This window comes from Phocoena sinus, chromosome 3 (genome assembly GCF_008692025.1).
Source record: "Phocoena sinus isolate mPhoSin1 chromosome 3, mPhoSin1.pri, whole genome shotgun sequence".
Lineage (NCBI taxonomy): Eukaryota > Metazoa > Chordata > Mammalia > Artiodactyla > Phocoenidae > Phocoena > Phocoena sinus.
The window spans coordinates 125770345-125788544 of record NC_045765.1 but is presented as its reverse complement, the minus strand read 5'-3'; the positions used below and the strand labels follow the sequence as shown (position 1 = coordinate 125788544).

General features: G+C 40.8%; 1 protein-coding gene across 5 annotated transcripts in view; it reads right to left on the bottom strand.

The window, feature by feature from the left end:
• ELOVL7 (ELOVL fatty acid elongase 7) overlaps positions 1–18200 on the bottom strand; it is a 79613-nt gene that overhangs the window by 16666 nt on the left and 44747 nt on the right. For 3 of the 5 annotated variants that reach the window (XM_032628055.1, XM_032628054.1, XM_032628056.1), the window contains 2 exons: positions 7716–7813; positions 335–525 (listed from right to left, as the gene is read on the bottom strand). In XM_032628055.1, the coding sequence (XP_032483946.1) occupies positions 335–525; positions 7716–7779 (255 nt within the window). In that variant the 5' untranslated portion in view covers positions 7780–7813. Of the gene's footprint in view, positions 1–334; positions 526–7715; positions 7814–18004; positions 18090–18200 lie in introns of those variants that run through there. The other 2 variants (XM_032628053.1, XM_032628057.1) reach the window with 2 other exon arrangements.

Sequence of the window (18200 nt, the reverse complement as noted above, 5' to 3'; positions counted from 1 at the left end):
TGAGTAAGTTATCTAATTTCTCCAACTCTGAGTTTCCTTAAAATTTAACATTTATGGACTCATTCAATCATCTTTTATGGCTAACTGCGTGCAAGTCCCTGGACTTAATTTTTCTCACCACCTGTGAGGCAGACTATACTGAGATCCTCTAAGGAGTTCAATATCTGGTCTATATGTAACAATTTTTTGACAAACATCTACTCTAGTGAGCTAAGTTTCTGAAATTTCTTAAATCTTGGAGAGTTACCCTTACAGTCATAACAAGAAACATCATGACAGACAAACATAAAGACTCAGGCAAAATTCTCCCGTTAGGAATACTGAAGACACTTGCCTCATAACACATATACACAGAAAAGAGTACTATGAAAAAATTGTACGTTATCATCGCTTTCTTGAGTTCAAAGGGCTTTCGATTCTCCATGAGCTTTGGTCCCAGGGATGTGACAAAATAGACATAGAGTCCCAGGATGACAGTTTGTGGCAGAGGCGAGGACATGAGGAGCCAGTCTTCAACTCTTGGATCTAAGAGAAAAACAAGGTGTAAGTGCACATCCATTTAGCCAAGAGATAACTGACAGTAACCAGCATTTAAGTGAGCACCTAGATCTTAATGCTGACAGTGGACTATTTGGTCAGTGATCACTGCTATTTTTAGGATGTGCCAAGGGAAATCACCAGGGATTGTGATGGAGCTCGAAACAGTGAGGCTCAAAGGGCAAAAGGAGGTAGTGGTTACCAGAACCCAGGAGAGAGCCATATGGAGGAGCCCCTATGGTGAGGAGCTGTGACCTTCAGTTGAGGGATTCAGCCAGCACGGCAATCCTGCAAATAAGGGGCCAGGGAAATCAATACCCCAGCCTCACCCTCCTCCCTCTCTCTCCAGTCACCGAACTGAACCAGAAACCAGAGGGCAGGGGAGCAAGCCCATGGATGTAGTTCATCCTGGTCATTCTACCAGGGGTACACAGTTGAATCTGAAGAACAGAAGATACCCAGCAAACTTTTTTGTTTGTTTTATGTGTGTGTGTGTGTGTGTTTGCGATACGTGGGCCTCTCACTGTTGTGGCCTCTCCCGTTGCGGAGCACAGGCTCTGGACGGGCAGGCTCAGCGGCCATGGCTCATGGGCCCAGCCGCTCCGCGGCATGTGGGAGCTTCCCGGACCGGTGCACGAACCCGTGTCCCCTGCATCGGCAGGCGGACTCTCAACCACTGCGCCACCAGGGAAGCCCCCAGCAAACTTTTATCATCTGTCTATAACCACCAGTAACATGTTAGAGTTTCTCCATCCAGACATGCTTTTATATATATAAATGTTTGGTTTTGCTTTTTCTTAACTTTCTTCTTTCCCCAAGGAAACTGGGGGAAAGTTTTCTGTATACTGTATCATACAATTGAAAGGGGATTTAGCATCATTTAAGTATCTAAAATGTGGGTTCTAGGTGTCCAAAATGTGGGCTAATCAATCTGATATTTTAAACAAAAACAAACAAAAAAGTACTAGCCTCACAACCACGTAAAAAAGAAATTCATGTGGTCCCTGCTAGTTCCAGGCCATGAGAATTAGATCAATTAAAACTTGCAACTCAAGATGAAATGTGATTAATTCTATAATCTTAAGTAGTTCGGGTATAATTTTACTAAATTGCCTCATGAAGCCAGAATATTGTAAAGGAAAATACGTATGGACAAGTTTCCAAATACATCTGACTCAAAATTGAGTCTTGACTAACCTTAGGTTGCTAAGTACCATCATTCTTGTTAATTGGGAAAAAGGGTGGGGGGAATACAGCCCTTGCCCACTGAAACTGCTAATGATGTGGCCAATTACCAAAAAAATGTTGCATATCCCTTCAAGTCTGACTTCCTACCCAATGCAAAAATTTCTTCAGTAGACTCCACACCTGATGACTCACTTGGCCTCAACTTTATTACTGGAAAGTTCACATTTGATACTCAGATATACCAGGGCATGGCTGTAGCTATTAAAGGTGATTTATTCTATACTCAAATGTGCTTCCCTCAAAAATACTGACAGATGCCCTATCTTGAAATAATACATAAGCCAAAAGTCAGCTCTAGGAGGGACCCCAAGATATTTAGGAATTTAATGTACGATAAAGAAAGCCTCATAAGCAAGCAGGAAGGGAGAGACGATTCAGTAAATAGGAAAACTGACTACTTGGGAGAAAAATGAGTTTGTGCCTTACCTTGTATGCTATCCAAGCATGTCCCAAACTATGCAATATAAGAAAGCTATTTAAAGTCTTTCCACAAAAAGTGGGGAAAGGCTACTAGAAATGCTAGGTTAAACAAACAAGTGCCTTTCTGCATGATTTCTTAGTGCTTCATGTTTGTTGTGAATTGCCAAGATGAGAATGGTGGTATGCAGCATTCCCCAAACTTACTTGGCCATGTAGCCCTGTTTTTTCGTAGAATACTATTTAACACCTTGTGGAACTAACATTCTGTGGAGCACCGTTTAGGAAAGATAGCCCTTTGCCAAAATAAATTTATAAATGACGGACTTTTTCCATCAGTGGGTAATCCAAACCTTAAATATATGAACATCATAAACCATATTAATAGGTCAAGTTTTTACCTCCAATGAAATAAAGACTTAAAACCAATACTAAAAGAAGGCTTCTGGAAGAATGTTAACATTATCACCTTCAGATGGGGACAATATGGGTGATTTTTATTTTTTTCTTTTTCTTTATAAGGAATTTTAAATGTTTCTGTTATTAATGGACAGAAACATTTATTATTATTAACATTAATAACATATTAATAACATTATTATTAATGTTATTTTTGGGCTTTTGTTTTTGTCAGCAAAGGAATTCCTGAATCAGAAATATTTTATTGTACTCTTTCATTAGCTCAGTGGTGGCAGGGGAGGGGGGAAGGGGTGGTACGCGGGTATCAAATGACATCATATTTCTGTTCTTCTGCTGGTAGCAGTAGGAGAAACAAAAAGCCAGGAAACGCATGCTGGGCTGGCTCATTTTATTTAAAAATGATTTAAATAAATCATTTTTCCTGTAATTTAACATTTTAAGCACACACCTTTTTTTAAGAATCCTGAGTGTGACTTTCCAGTTCTACAGATTTTTTTAAAAATCTCATCTTTTAGGAAAAGCTAGCTAATTTAATTTCATATTATTTTCAAAGCAAATAACAGAACAAAACACCAAGCTTTTTCATCCTATTTTAGTCTGCGCTCTGATCCTGGCTCTCACATAACTGACTTGTTATGTGACCTGAGGCCACCGACTTAACTTCTCTGTGCTTAGTTTCCTCATCTGTGAATTGGGCATAAAACAGCAGGTAGCTCAGAGAGGATTTAGTGAGTTATTTTGAGTAAAGAGCCTGGCACAACCTCAAATTGCTCAGTAAGCACGGCTACTATTATTTCAGCAGATCTCAGTTTTGTCAGCACAGCAGAATCACCTCTGGAATATTTATAAACCAGATAGCAAAAAAAAAAAAAAAAAAGACTCGGCATGGGTCCCAGGCATCTGTATGTTGAGAAAAGCTGCCAAGGTGACCGTGATGAACCATCAACGTTATAAACCAGGGCTTCAGTGCTCCCTTCACCTACACTGAGGTCCTCAGTACTCCTCACTAGGTGCTCCGCAATAATCTTTTATGTGATTTCCCTGCCTCCTGACCCAATCTGCTATGTCTTGTCTCTATACAACTGCCAAATTCACTTTCTAGAAGTAAAGCTTTGCTCAGATTATTCCTCTGCTTAAATTAGCTCTCCCTGCTGAGCAAATAAAATTCAAAGTCCTAATATGTCCACGACTTTGATGACTGCTCACTGTTCCTGCCTTCTCTCTTGGCAACAGTGATACCTTTCTGAATAGGGAGCCCACTTCTGTGTGAGGCAGGAGGTTCCTGGTGATGAGACGTCTACAAGCCAGGTGTGGCTAGTGACTCCATAAGGAGGTTGTAGAGGGGGCTGCTCGACAATGTTTAAAGTTAATTCTGCCTCAGTCTGTGATCCCACACATTACAAAAGGATCAGGGGTCAAGTGAGCTCTGTTTTCCCTAGAGGGAGGGAGAGTTTCATGTACCTTGTATTTAGCATCGGAGTTGGGCTTAAGTGTTATGAGCAGAACCAAGATAAAAGCAGAGGATGGGAGGGCAGGCTGTCTGAGAGCCCATGACCCAGTGATTACCAAAGTTCTGACTTATTACTAGCCCGATAATGCTTTTCTAAGAGCGTTCTAAAGAGAGAGAGTACAGGAGAGTACAAGGGCCACATACATAGAATATTAATGAACTTTTCCACCAACTACTTTTAAGAGTGTGTTCACTTCTTAAGTAGCATGTACTAGCTCAGAGAGTACACCCTTTTAAAGGTATAAGTACCAATAAGATGAAGAAGCTGGAAGGAAAAGCAAACATGTACCTCTCATACTTTGTGAAGTACTAAAGGTTCAGAGTGGCAGCAAATCTTACTCAGACATTGTCTTCTTGCAAAAAAATCACAACTATGTCTGAAAAGTCATCATCATTATTATCCAAATGCAAGGAAAGTTGCTTTTCAAACATTAAAAATGTTATAGGGCTTCCCTGGTGGCGCAGTGGTTGAGAGTCCACCTGCCGATGCAGAAGACACGGGTTCGTGCCCTGGTCTGGAAGATCCCATGTGCCGCAGAGCGGCTGGGCCCGTGAGCTATGGCTGCTGAGCCTGTGCGTCCGGAGCCTGTGCTCTGCAATGGGAGAGGCCACAACAGTGAGAGGCCTGTGTACCACACACACACAAACACAAAAATGTTATAGCATTGTTTCAAGGTTTGACATCTCATATCTAAGAATCACAATAAACCCTCTTATGGCTTAAGTATTAATTAAACTGTTTTTAAATTCTGTAGCTGTGGAATTTTCCACATGAAATAACTATGCATGACCACCACTTCTCTAGCAATCAGAAAACCAATGAATATCATTAAGTTTTCCAAAGTCTACTCAGGATTAGGGCCAAAGCCAAGAATACGCTTGAAATTCTTGGCACTTGATCATGGGCTCAGACCTTCAGAGGGTAGGCAAAGTAAAACCGGACTAAGATGGCCAGAAATGATTCCTAATGGCTCTCAGAGATCGATACCACACTAAGCAGAAGGAAAAAACCTCTCCAGTTACACGCGATAGTGTTCTCATAAAGTTATAAATCTCAACACAAAGCATTTTAACCCTTCCGGATTTTGACAGGAAAAGAAAATGTGGAGAAACTTTTTAAAAAAATGATATGCTATATTAAAAGTGTTTGAAGATGGAAATGCTCTATCAGTCATCAACCACCACCACCGGTTGTGTAGGGATATTTCCCAAACAACAGAGCATTTTCATGCGTATTGTCTGGTAGCTGCTGGATACCATTCTCATCTCTGTTTTGCTAACAAAGAAACTGAAACCCACAGACAATAAATACTTTGTTCAAGATCACCTAGCTGGTTCACAGTAGTGTCAGAACTTAAATCTAGGTCTTCTCACTACACACCCCTACCCTTCCTCTTCTCTCAAGACTTTAAATTAGCTTAGCTTCAGATAGGTACCATCACCTGCCTCTTTCCCTCCTCCCCCCTGCACTGTTTGCAACACTGCTTCCAGGGTTCTCCTTGCCTCTCCCTAACCACCTCCACCCCTTTGTCGTTCCTTTTTCTGACCTAATATTACTGGGCTTTCCAATGTAAGTATTTCTAATAAAAAAAAAGTGTTGACCCATGAATAAAAGTGGAAGTGGAATTCAGAAGTAGTTCATCTTAAAACATTTTATACTTCTAGCACTATATAGATACTCATCGTCTGAGTTAGGATATGGATTACCTGAATCTCTTGGGTTCCTGCAATTGGGATAGTTAATAGCAAGAGTTGGATAGTAAGGGATCTATTCTTCCAAACGGGTCTATTTTTAAAAATGTACCCAAATCTACTTGGTTTTCAAGGTTAAATCGTGAGAGTTCAGGTAGCAAGTTACACCTCTACTTTGAAAAGAAATTAAAATATTCATATTTTTTAAAATAAATAAATAAAAACCATTAGAACAAAACAAAAAAATTAGTTTTTAAACTACTGAATTTATGAGAACTACTGTAAACCTTCACAGAAAGATGACCTCTAAAGAAACCTACAATTCTCTGCACCATACATAAGTTGAAAAACTAAGAAAAAAAATGAGAAAATATAAAAATTCCCTTAACTCTCCATTCACCAGAGTGAAGCTTCTTTATTTATGGGATCTCTTTCAGGTCCTTGGCATTCTTCAGGGGCAAAACTGTTAGGACCTTTTTCAGTGAAATAAGATTAGTCTTCAGTAGTCTACTGAGAAAGACAGCAATCATGAAACAGTGTATCTTTCCTGAAATCAGTGTAAATTGGAATATAATTTCAATTATGGTAGGTATCAAGAGGTGACACTTTTCCTCCTGGATTTGGTGAACATGTGATTTCTAATTGATGGGTAAGAACTAATCTGAAGTGGTGATGGTGGTGAATATGTGGAAAGTAATTCAAATGTGAAATGTCAGAATACTAATCCTAATCAGGAAACATAGGTTCTAATCTTTTCTGCTAACAACTGACCATGACGTTGGGAAGGTCACATCTCTGGGCCTCAGCTCCTCCAACTCTAACATGAGGAGGTAGCTTTCATGATACCTAAGTCCATCTCAGCTCTAAAATGTGCTGATTCCTGTCTATTTAAAAAAAAAAATTACCTTTGTTATATTATTAACACATTTCGTAGTAGTTATAAAAGCAACATACATTTGTGTGGTTTAAAAACATCTAGACAGGGCTTCCCTGGTGGCGCACTGGTTGAGAGTCCGCCTGCCGATGCAGGGGACGCGGGTTCGTGCCCCGGTCCGGGAAGATCCCACCTGCCGTGGGAACGGCTGGGCCCGTGAGCCATGAGCCGCTGGGCCTGCGCGTCCGGGGCCTGTGCTCCGCAACGGGAGAGGCCACAGCAGTGGGAGGCCCGCATACGGCAAAAAAAAAAAAAAAAAATCTAGACAGACATAGATAAGGAAATAGAAATTACCCATAATCCTACCACACAGAGATAACTGCTAACCCTCACAAAAAAAATACATGTGGTATTTTATAAGCTGCTTTCATTTAATGTATTTTAAACTTCTTGCTATGGCATTAAATGTTCTTCAACAACATTGATTTTTACTTTTCTAATGGGCAAGGGGAGAATTACTCTGGTCCTTCTAGAATTACTCAGGGGTTACCCTAGGAAACACTCCCCATCCTTTCTGATACGCCCCTGGAGGCTGCGGCCCTTCCCACTCAAGAGTCATCCTGGACAGAGCCATTGTTGGCAGTAACTGTTATTTCCCTTAGGAGCATTAGGGCAGAATCAAGCCTAAGAGCCCTGTGCCTCCAAAATCACTTCTAATGGCTACTGAGTTGGAATGTACCATCATTTAAAAACCAGTTCCCTTCCTTGGATATTAAAGCTATCTTCACTATTATAAACATCGTAATGAACATCATCTGTGTACCTCTATCTTTGTACATATCTTCAGTGAAATCTTTGACACTTCATTAACTAGTAATAAAAATCAATATGTGGGGTGTCAGTGAGGGAGTGTTAAGTTGCAAAGTCTCTCGTTCTGTTTCAATGAAATCCTATTAAATATGGGAATCTGACAGGAAAAAGAAGGATGAGCCATAGTTAAGAAATTTGGTTACTTACCAGCATCTTTGATCCAATTACCATAAAGACGCACGGTCCTCGATGTAAGATCACTGAAGGCCATTTTCCACAGGATTTACTCGCCCTTACAATGGGTTCTTCAGTAAAACAAAAAAGAGATGTGTTTATGATCTATGGATGCAAATAAAGCCGTTTCTACTAATACAATATTAAAAATTTAATAGGAATAACTGGCAAAACAACAAACTTAGGGTAAATGCATTAGTGAACCACATTAAACCCTGATGCAGTTGCAAACATTTAAGACTTTACATCATAAGGACAATGCTTAATTCACTCAAAAAGCTGATGTTCTATGTACGAGATGCAAAAGGAGTAGGTGATTCTAAGAACTGTTGTAGGAGCATCTATCTTCCTTTACGGAAACAATATAGGTCAGGAATGGACTGTACCTCCCATGGCAATGTTGAAGTAAAAACCCAGAAGAAAGTCAAGATGACAAACTTTCAGAAAAGATACTCTGATCCAGAATTTTTTTTTTTTTTTTTTTTTTTGCTGTACGCGGACCTCTCACTGTTGCGGCCTCTCCCGTTGCGGAGCACAGGCTCCGAACGCGCAGGCTCAGCGGCCATGGCTCACGGGCCCAGCTGCTCAGCGGCATGTGGGATCTTCCCGGACCGGGGCACGAGCCCGCGTCCCCTGCATCGGCAGGCGGACTCTCAACCACTGCGCCACCAGGGAAGACCTGATCCAGACTTCTAGCTGACCTTCAGGCGTAAGAAGATCTTCTATATTCAAGTGTTTATAATTTAATTGAAATAGAGGTAGAGAGAGGGAGGAAAAGATCTACAAGAGCCAAGGAGAAGTTGCCTAGTTTATCTGGACTGACGACAAAAACAGCCAGAAAAAGAAGTCTTTTGAAAAAGAAGGCCAATGAGGGAAAACTAGCTCTATCATGTATTAAAAGATATTCTAAATATTCAGTAATTAAAACAGTGTGACACTAGCACATGAAGAGGCAAACCAATGGAATAGAACAGAACATCCAGAAACACACCAAAAACTTTGGGGATTTTAGTACCATTTTTCATAAATTCTAAGATGTACACTTTCCCAAATTTTAACATCTCTGAAAACAGCACACACCTTACAAAGGAATGGTGCATCATAAAATGAATAGTAGGTTTGATTTCAAGTCATATGGTGGGAAGATGAAAAGTTCTAGAGATAGCTGGTGGTGACGGTTGCACAAAAATGCAAATATACTTAATGCCATTGAACTTTACACTTAAAAATGGTTAAAATGTTAAATTTTACATTATGTATATTTTACCACAATAAAAAATAAACCCTCTAGGTCTGCAACAGAAAAATTCAGACTTTATTCTAGCATTCTAAGATAAAGACATTTTAGAATATACATATATAAAGTATATATGTATTTTTAAAAGACATATTGTATATGATAAAGGTGACAATTCAAACCAGTAGGCACTGAATTACTGAGTAAATGGTATGGTACAACTAGATAGTCAACTGCAATAAACAAGTTGGATCCAAAAATTATACTAAAAACCAAGATAAACTCCAATATATCAAAAATTTAAGTAAAAATTTCAAAGAACCATGAAAGTACTAGATGACAACAGGGAGAACACTTTTATAACCTTGGAGTAGAAAAACTCTTTTTTAACTTTGACTTAAAATCCATAAGACATAAGAGAAGACTAACAAATTTAACCATATGAAAATCAAGAAGAGGAAAGGAAAAAAACCAAATGGCAAACAGAAAAAAATATATATGTTCAATTTAAAATACAGACAAGTGCTACTCTCCCCCATATATTAAGAGTTCCTAGAAACTGATGAGAAAAAGACCTTATAAGCCAAGAAAAAAATGGGCACATTTCACAGAAAAGGAAATACAAACGGCTATTAAACATACGAAAAGTTGCTTAACTTTAACCATAGTAAGAAATATACGGGGCTTCCCTGGTGGCGCAGTGGTTGAGAATCCACCTGCCAATGCAGGGGACACGGGTTCGAGCCCTGGGCCCGTGCGCCACAACTACTGAGCCTGCGCTCTACAGCCCGTGAGCCACAACTACTGAGCCTGCGTGCTGCAACTACTGAAGCCTATGTGCCTAGAGGCCATGCTCTGCAACAGGAGAAGCCACCGCAATGAGAAGCCTGGGCACCACAACAAAGAGTAGCCCCCGCTCGCCACAACTAGAGAAAACCCGCGTGCAGCAACAGACTCAACGCAGCCAAAATTACAATTAATTAATTTTTTTAAAAGTTTAAAAAACAGAAATCTACAATATTTTATTGCATTGGATGGACTAAAGTCCAAAAATTTTTATCAATCAGATGGGCCAAAATCCAAAAATGTGTTCACTCTGTTGGAAGGACTGTGGGAAACTCATACCTTGTTGGTGGGAGTGCAAATTAGTATAACCCTTGGTGCAATTTGGCATTATCAGTAAAAAAATTATAAACGCATAATTTTAAACCAGCAGTCCTATTTCTAGAAACTTCTCCTATAGAGATATATGCACATATGCTCAATGACATATATTCAAGCTTAATCATTGCATCAGTCAGTAAGAGCAAAAGACTGGAAACAAGCCAAATGTCTATTAAAAATGGACTGATTGGTTAATGATGATATGTCTAACACCAGGAAATACCATGCCATTGTAAATAAGAATGAGGAAGCTTTCTGTGTGCTAACATGGAAAAATATCCAAGATAAATGTCTATGTGAAAAAAGCAAAGGAAGGGACAGAATTTTTTTATATATATATAAATTTATTTTATTTATTTATTATTTTTGGCTGTGTTGGGTCTTCGTTGCTGCCCACAGGATTTCTCTATTTGCGGCGAGCGGGGGCTACTCTTCATTGCAGTGCGCAGGCTTCTCATTGCAGTGGCTTCTCTTGTTGCGGAGCACGGGCTCTAGGTGCGCAGGCTTCAGTAGTTGTGGCTTGCGGGCTCTAGAGTGCAGGCTCAGTAGTTGTGGCACACAGGCTTAGTTGCTCCGCGGCATGTGGGATCTTCCTGGACCAGGGCTCGAACCTGTGTCCCCTGCATTGGCAGGTGGATTCTTAACCACTGAGCCACCAGGGAAGCCCAGGACAGAATTTTTAAATGACTACCTTTTATACAGAAAAGGTAGAAAGGAAAAAGAATATAAATTTCCATTTATATATATTATCATACAAGGAACTCTGAAAAGATATCCATGGGGAAGGGATCGGGGTACAAACTGGGCCGAAAGGATGGAAGGAAGACCTTATACTGTTTGGGTCTTGACTCATGTGACTATATTACCTATACAAAAATAAAGAGTTAAAGTACTTTAAATAAACAAAAAAGAATGGAATCAGCTGCACTTTTGCTGGGACATCGTTGCTTGAACACCCACACACACTTGCACATAAACACAAAAGAGGGATTTTAATCTTAATGCCTCAAGGATCCGTCTACTCCAGAGGACCTCCCCAAGTCCAGGGTGGTATCTCAGCATGGCCTCTGATCTGATACATCCAGTGTCCTCAAGCTGAGTTCAGACTCAAATTAGCTACGGTGATGCCAGGAACTTGCCAGAGTCAGCCTGGACTCTGGTTTTCCTGTGGATGATTTCTGTAGTGAAGGTGTGATACGGGGGTAGGAGCAGAAGCTCTGGGATTGCAAAGACCTTGGTTTGAATCCCACCACTGACTAGCTGTGTGACCCTGGGCAAAATTAAAGTTCAATTTCCTTATCTGTAAAATGGCAATTCTACAACCTACCAAGATAAAATAAACTCACAGAGTTGTTTGGAAGACTCTATGAGATAACATATATGTATAAAGTTTAGAGCACAGAATCTGGTAAAGAATGAATATTCAATCAGAGTCAGACATTATCATTTGTAGAAACAGTTGTACCAATTTAAATGGAAAACATCCAGCCAAACTCAGTTGAATGGCAGTATATGGCACAAATCTAGAGAAAAGTCTACTACTTTCATTATAAGAGCTGGTATGTCACAAATTATAAATGATTCTTCCCTTGATGTTTTCCAGTGGTTTTGGTAGGAGTGCTTTAGACCACGATAAAAGCTACTTTCCAGCTCACCTTAACTACTGATGTAACAGACCTCGAGCCATTATTCTCATAATTAAACTGCCAAAATAATGCTGTTTAAATTATTCAGAATCAGAGTGAAAGATTCTACTTTATAGGGCATATGGTGGGCTTACATTTCAAAGTATTAAACTGTTTTCTGTGCAAGCCCTGCCTCCTCTTTTCCCTCCACTCGTTCCACATAGGCCATTTTCCTCTCGCCAGCCCTCACTAAAGCACGAAGCCTCAAAGAAACCACAGTCTAATGCAGTTCAGTAATATTCACAGGCAGCAAAGAGAGCTGGCTTTTCTAATCCAAAAGACTATACAAGACTGAGATGGAGGAAGAGGGAGAAGGTCGTCAGAGGAGTAACTCACATGGGGGTGGGGGAGAGAGGGGAGGGAGAGACAGAAGTAGATGCCCTTCAAGCAGGTGAAAGGGCAGACTGGAGAGGCAGGAAAGGGATCTGTTGTCTCAAGCTTACTGGAGTGGAACTCTCTCAGGGATCCTTTCCTCGTAAATAACCTGCCACCCAACAGTCCTTAACCCTTGTGGGCCCACCAGAAGAGAAGGAACCTGCATAATTGTGTAGGGATGGGGCATGGAAAGAAACCTGATCCATTTAGCTTGTTGGAACTAAATTGCTGAGAATTTCCTTATAAGCTGGGACAGTGATGGACTGGACGCCAATATTACATTATAGGGACTAGACTAGAAAACTGCTGATAAATAAATTGGGGGCAACCTGAGTTGTCCTATAAATACAGTGCTACCCCCGGGCTAGAGCCAGGCGTATCTCCCCCGTCCCAACCCAGACCTCCACCCTTAAAAGGGACCCTTGATTGCTAGGCAATGGTACATAGATATGGGGAGAAACTTATTCTATGTGGTGAAGGTACAGAGATCTCTTCTAGCTGACAGCAGAACTAGGACCTTAATAACTGATTTTAAATACTCAATGGCATAAAATTTCAGATCTGGAGATGCCAAAAGAGTCAGGGCTCCATGAATGTGAAGCAGAGACTTAAAACTCAAAAACAGTAGACAAATGACCAAACCTTCACTATGGGTGGAAGAGACAGGCAGGTGCTACAGGGGAAGAGAAAAAGGCTCCCTGCCAGAGCTCAGCCCATTTCCAAAGGCGTCAAATGCATGTGGCAGGATTAGAGTAAACAGGAGCTCACTGACAGGGAACTGGTGCTGCTATTTCATTGACCAGCACCTGCAACTAACCCATGAATTCCACTCCTTGTTTTGGACAGTATCACATGGCAACTGGACCACTTGGTAAAGAAGGGACTTAGGGACTTCCCTGGTGGTGCAGTGGTTAAGAATCCGCCTGCCAATGCAGGAGAAACGGGTTCGAGCCCTGGTCCTGGAAGATCCCACATGCTGTGGAGCAACTAAGCCCGTGTGCCACAACTACTGAACCTGTGCTCTAGAGCCCGCGAGCCACAACTACTGAAGCTCACGCACCTAGAGCCTGTGCTCCGCAACAAGAGAAGCCGCCACAATGAGAAGCCCACTCACCGCAACGAAGAGTAGCTCCGGCTTGCCACAACTGGAGAAAGCCCACGTGCAGCAACTGAAGACCCAACGCAGCCAAAAATAAATAAACTAATTAACTTTTTTTAAAAAAGGGACTTAATCTGCCCAGACTAGCTTCTTTAGACCTATATTAAAGATGTCAAGTTGAGAAATGTGCCTGACACCTACAGCTTACCTGGAAACTCTTCAAAGCCACATAGATGCTAACACCAGGACACGGAGTGAGCTTGAGGAATCTGATCACTTTGAGATCTATCTCAACAGGACTTACAAGGCAGCACTTAGCTGGGAGGACTTCTTGCTGGAATTTACTCAGATGGGGACATGACCTTAGGGTTGCCTGTGGTGGGAAGGACCTGGCAGGAGTCCAGAAATCAAAAACCATGGCCAACCATTTACAGGTGAACCCACATGTAAAAAGATTTGTCCAAACCCTGCAAACTACGCTGGGACATTCTCCCTGAGGGAAAGGAGGATAGAGGCAGCGTATGGCTTTCCTAGGGCATGCCTATCACCCCAGAGCAGGGCCCTATGATTTTCCCTTTCTCTTTTGATGTTTGGGAGGTTCTGGGCTCCCCATTGATCTCTGCTTTTTAAATCAGACATCAGGGACAAAGCTGCAAGAACACTTCTGGCTGGCCCCAGATGCTGCTCAGGGACACATAAACTGAAATGAGCTAAGGCACGTACCAGCAGAGGGATGGAGGTCTGTAATGGAAATAGGGCAGCAGGGTACGAACAAAACAGCTGACCTGCCTAAGTCTGGGGGAAGGGGCTCAGAAACTTTTAAATGTATTAAAATGTGAGCAATGACTATAAAGTGATCATTTGTTGGTTTAAACCAGGGTTTTTCAACCTCATCTTTCTCCACATTTTGGCCAAACAATGCTTAGTTGTGGGGAGCTGCCCTGAGCAGTGCAGGACTCTTAGCATCAACCCTGGCCTCCACCCACCAGACACCAGGAACACCCCTTCCCCAGCTGAGACAACCAAAAAGGTGTCCAGAAATTGGTGAATGTCCCCTGGGGGGCAAAGTCATCCCTAGTTGAGAAGCACTGGTTTGAAGTAAACTACCGACATTTTTTCATCTAAATAAAAGTAGTTTGCTTCAGGGTAATCACTTTGGCAATTATATATTTATTTCAGTGATACTGTTGTTCAAAGCAGTTTTCGAGCTTTTCTTTACAAATCAACATCAGAGTTTTTCAGAATTTCATTTAACAGGCTTTAAGGAAGAAAAATCTTTGTCTACTGCTTCTAAAAATCAAGCTCATAACTAATCATAAGAATGGTTTTGAAGGTAAACAGATCAAGCTGAGCTACATATTGATAAGTGGGGGTGGGAATAGGGGAAGTGGAGGTGGGATTATCATAATTTACTAAGATTTTCAACTTACGGTTTGTAAATTGCAAAGGAACAAATCCAGAAATGTTTAGGGCTATGGCAATATTACTGGAATAAATGTAGAGTAGCCTGAGGTAACTATGTGGGAAGTGTACTTTCCAGCATATTATCCTAAATCCTTTTTCCCTTTTTCATTTATTACGAACGCAAATTAAAGAAAGTAAATCTAGAACATGAACAGACTCGGTGAAAAATTATTCCGTACAGATTTTCAATTTTATTAATTACTATATACATGTGTGTACTGCAATTACACGTACACACACACACACACACACACACACACACAGCAGAAACAAAAAACATGTCATGTTCCTTACACTTACCATACAGGAATTTTGTGTTTATTTTAATGCTTCACATACATATATGAACTTGTGTTTCTCTTTGGTATTTCCTTTATCAGCTAGGTTAATGCAAATCGCCTTGGGAATGAAACACAACATAGAAGGCAAAAACCCAGAAAGTTTAATCCTAGATTCTGAGTTATAAAAGCTTAGGTACTTAGCCATACAGAAGAACTCAAGGGCATAGACAAGAGATCTAGGAGGAAACCTCTGAGGTTTCCATGCCTCCTAGCACAGAAGAGCATGCTTCAGGCTTGGGAAGGGAGAAAGTCAGAGGGAAAGCAATTAGTGCAGATTCAGAGAAAAGGGCAATAAGCCCTGGTGAGGTGCCAAGTAGTATTATGGAAACAGAGGAGAAGGGGTCAGGCTCTGCTGCATGTGTAGAGAGGGAACAGGTGGCTGATGGGGCCTTAGGCATCCATAGAGAGTTACTCTTGCTCCAGAGTGGTGCAAGGGCAGCGGAAAGTCTTCTGAGTACACTCAATAGATGTGGAAGTATTGCAGAAGAGCTGTAAAAAATGAAGGAATCATGTAGCTTAGCAACAACACAGACCTGTATGGACTAGTGGTCAAAGACCTGATAGGACCCTGGACATCTCAGGGGATGGCAGTGTGGACAGAGGCCATGGAAACTAAAGGACCCCTCCTTCTAACTTATACATAAGCTTTTTTCTAACTTGCTGAGAGGTGATGGAGAGAGGGGTGGTCACATTTAGAGTTGACCGAAATAGGTTCCTACCATGCCCAAAGAATAAAGAAAGCTTTATTAAAATTAAAAATTAAGCTATAACAAAATAAAATTTTGTTCTTATATGCTGACTTTGTCAAGGGAGGTTTGAAACCATTTACTTAGGGATGGGATCAGGTCAGTACAAATTTCCTCTCTTCTATACCCCTAATACAAGTGGCTGTCAGACCTGGTTGATTGTCATAATTACCTAGAGGGAGATTTGGATTCAGTTAGTATGTCTGCGGAGACTCTGATGATGGGCCAGGTTTGGGAACTTCTTAATACTGCATAAACCATTCTCTGACATGACAACACCCACAATATGAGGAATAGGCATGATTCATGACAAGGGGTTCAAAATGAATGTCACTAGGATATGATAAGGTATCTGGGTCAAGAAGGGCAGGAACAGGAGGTGCAATCAATATTGGAAAAGATTTCTCTGGTGATTCAAAATAATTTGAACAGATGTGAAATCTGGGAGATCTTTGAGTCAGCATACACACCCAGAATGTAGGGAAACTAAACTCCTATTTCAAGGGTGAAATAAGCTTGAAGTTCTCAAGCATTTGTGAAAAGAGGAAATTACTGCTACATCTGAGGTCTTAGGAAGTTACAGAAAATTAGAATATAAGCCTTGTCTTTTAGGCAAACAAAATTGATCAACTCAAACATCAAATAAAGATACTAAACGCCTAACTTTCTGTTTTTCAAATGGGAATGTTATAGTGTCAGGGACGATGCTTTCATTTGCAAGTAACAGAACACAACTCAAATGGCTTAAGCAGTAAGAGGACGTGTTATCTCATAGAAAAAGGAGTCCAAAGGTAGGAAAATTTCTTCTGAAATTTCTGTTTTGTCATTTTTGTGGAAAAAGATGGTGACAGTCATTCCAAAATATCACATTCTCATACACCTTCTTCCAGCGTAGTAAAAGGGTCTTTTCTTTGTGTCTCTTTTTAGGAGGTTTAAAACCTTTCCCAATGCTCCCAGAGGCCCCTTAAACACCTCCTCCCAGGATTGTATCAAGTGCCCACATTTTAACCATGCACTGAAAAAGGATTGGGCCTGCAGTGGTTTCTACAGGGTAATTGGTATTGTGCCGGCTCCCACCCCGCACGTGTGGGAAAGCACATGGCTTCAGGGAGGAAGCAGGAGCCTGAAAAAGGCAGAAGACTGATTAACCCACGAGGAGGAAAGGGAGGTTAGCTTTGAGAAACAATGTTTGCTTAAATTGTGACTTTAGGTGATTACTCTGGAGTGATAGTTCAGATATGAACGAAGGTCTGACAGGGAACCCATCCACCTAAGTGCTCTCTGCTCACCCTGGTGATGTGTGTTCTGGATAGACTAATCTTGATTGTTTTGTTTGTTTAAACAAAACATGATTAATAAGTTAAGCATGTTTTGCAACACCGTATAAGACTTTCTAGTGACTTTTACATGTCTGCTATTTGGAATTACCTTGTGCCACAGCCTCTTTGATGATACAGATAATATGCTGTAAGTCCATAAACACAGACAGCATAGAGCTGGACTCACACTTGCAATTGCTATTACCACTTCCACAAACTTAATGTTGTTCTCACTGGTATACAGCATGTTTGAGTAAAACGGGTGTTTCCCACTCCCAACAACAATGACACAGGAGTACATATTAATACTCTCTTTGTATGAATAGACTCAGATCTGCCCTTCAATCAGGTTTAAGAGCTCTACTTTCCATGTCAAGCAGGACCTCAAAACAAATATCCTTACCATCCCCTCCTTTCCTTACAATTCTATTATTTCATCTTGATTTTCACATCTTCACTTTCCCTTGAAAGAGGGACCTATTAAAATTAGATGCCTCCGGATAACATAACACTATATATGCATGACCCACCAGACTGGTTTACATTATATATATATATATATATATATATATATATATGCACATACACATTATATACATTAGATTACATTCCTGTTTTTGGCTCTGAAACATAATCCTGACTCATGAGTATGTACGAGGCAGACAGACTTTAGTTTAGATATTCATTTAACAACCTCAACATGTTAATATGACAACTTGTTAGAAATGAAAGCATCCTAGAAACCAATGATATTAGCAGAAGGCCCCACTAGGAGATACAATTCATGTAAAACCTTTAGCAAAATGCTAAACACGCTATTTATTGTGCTTACTATTACTCTTATGAAAACAGAGGGCTTCCCAGGCTAAGCAGAGTAATCAGTGTCTTTGCCGCATCTCAGGTCCCGGGACAGCATTCTGTAATTGGAGAGACAAGGCCAACTCAGAGAAGAGTCAGAGAACATTTAGGGTAAATAAAGGACCTGCTCAAATCACCAGCAGCTGTAAACTCAGTGCTAGGCAGTAGGG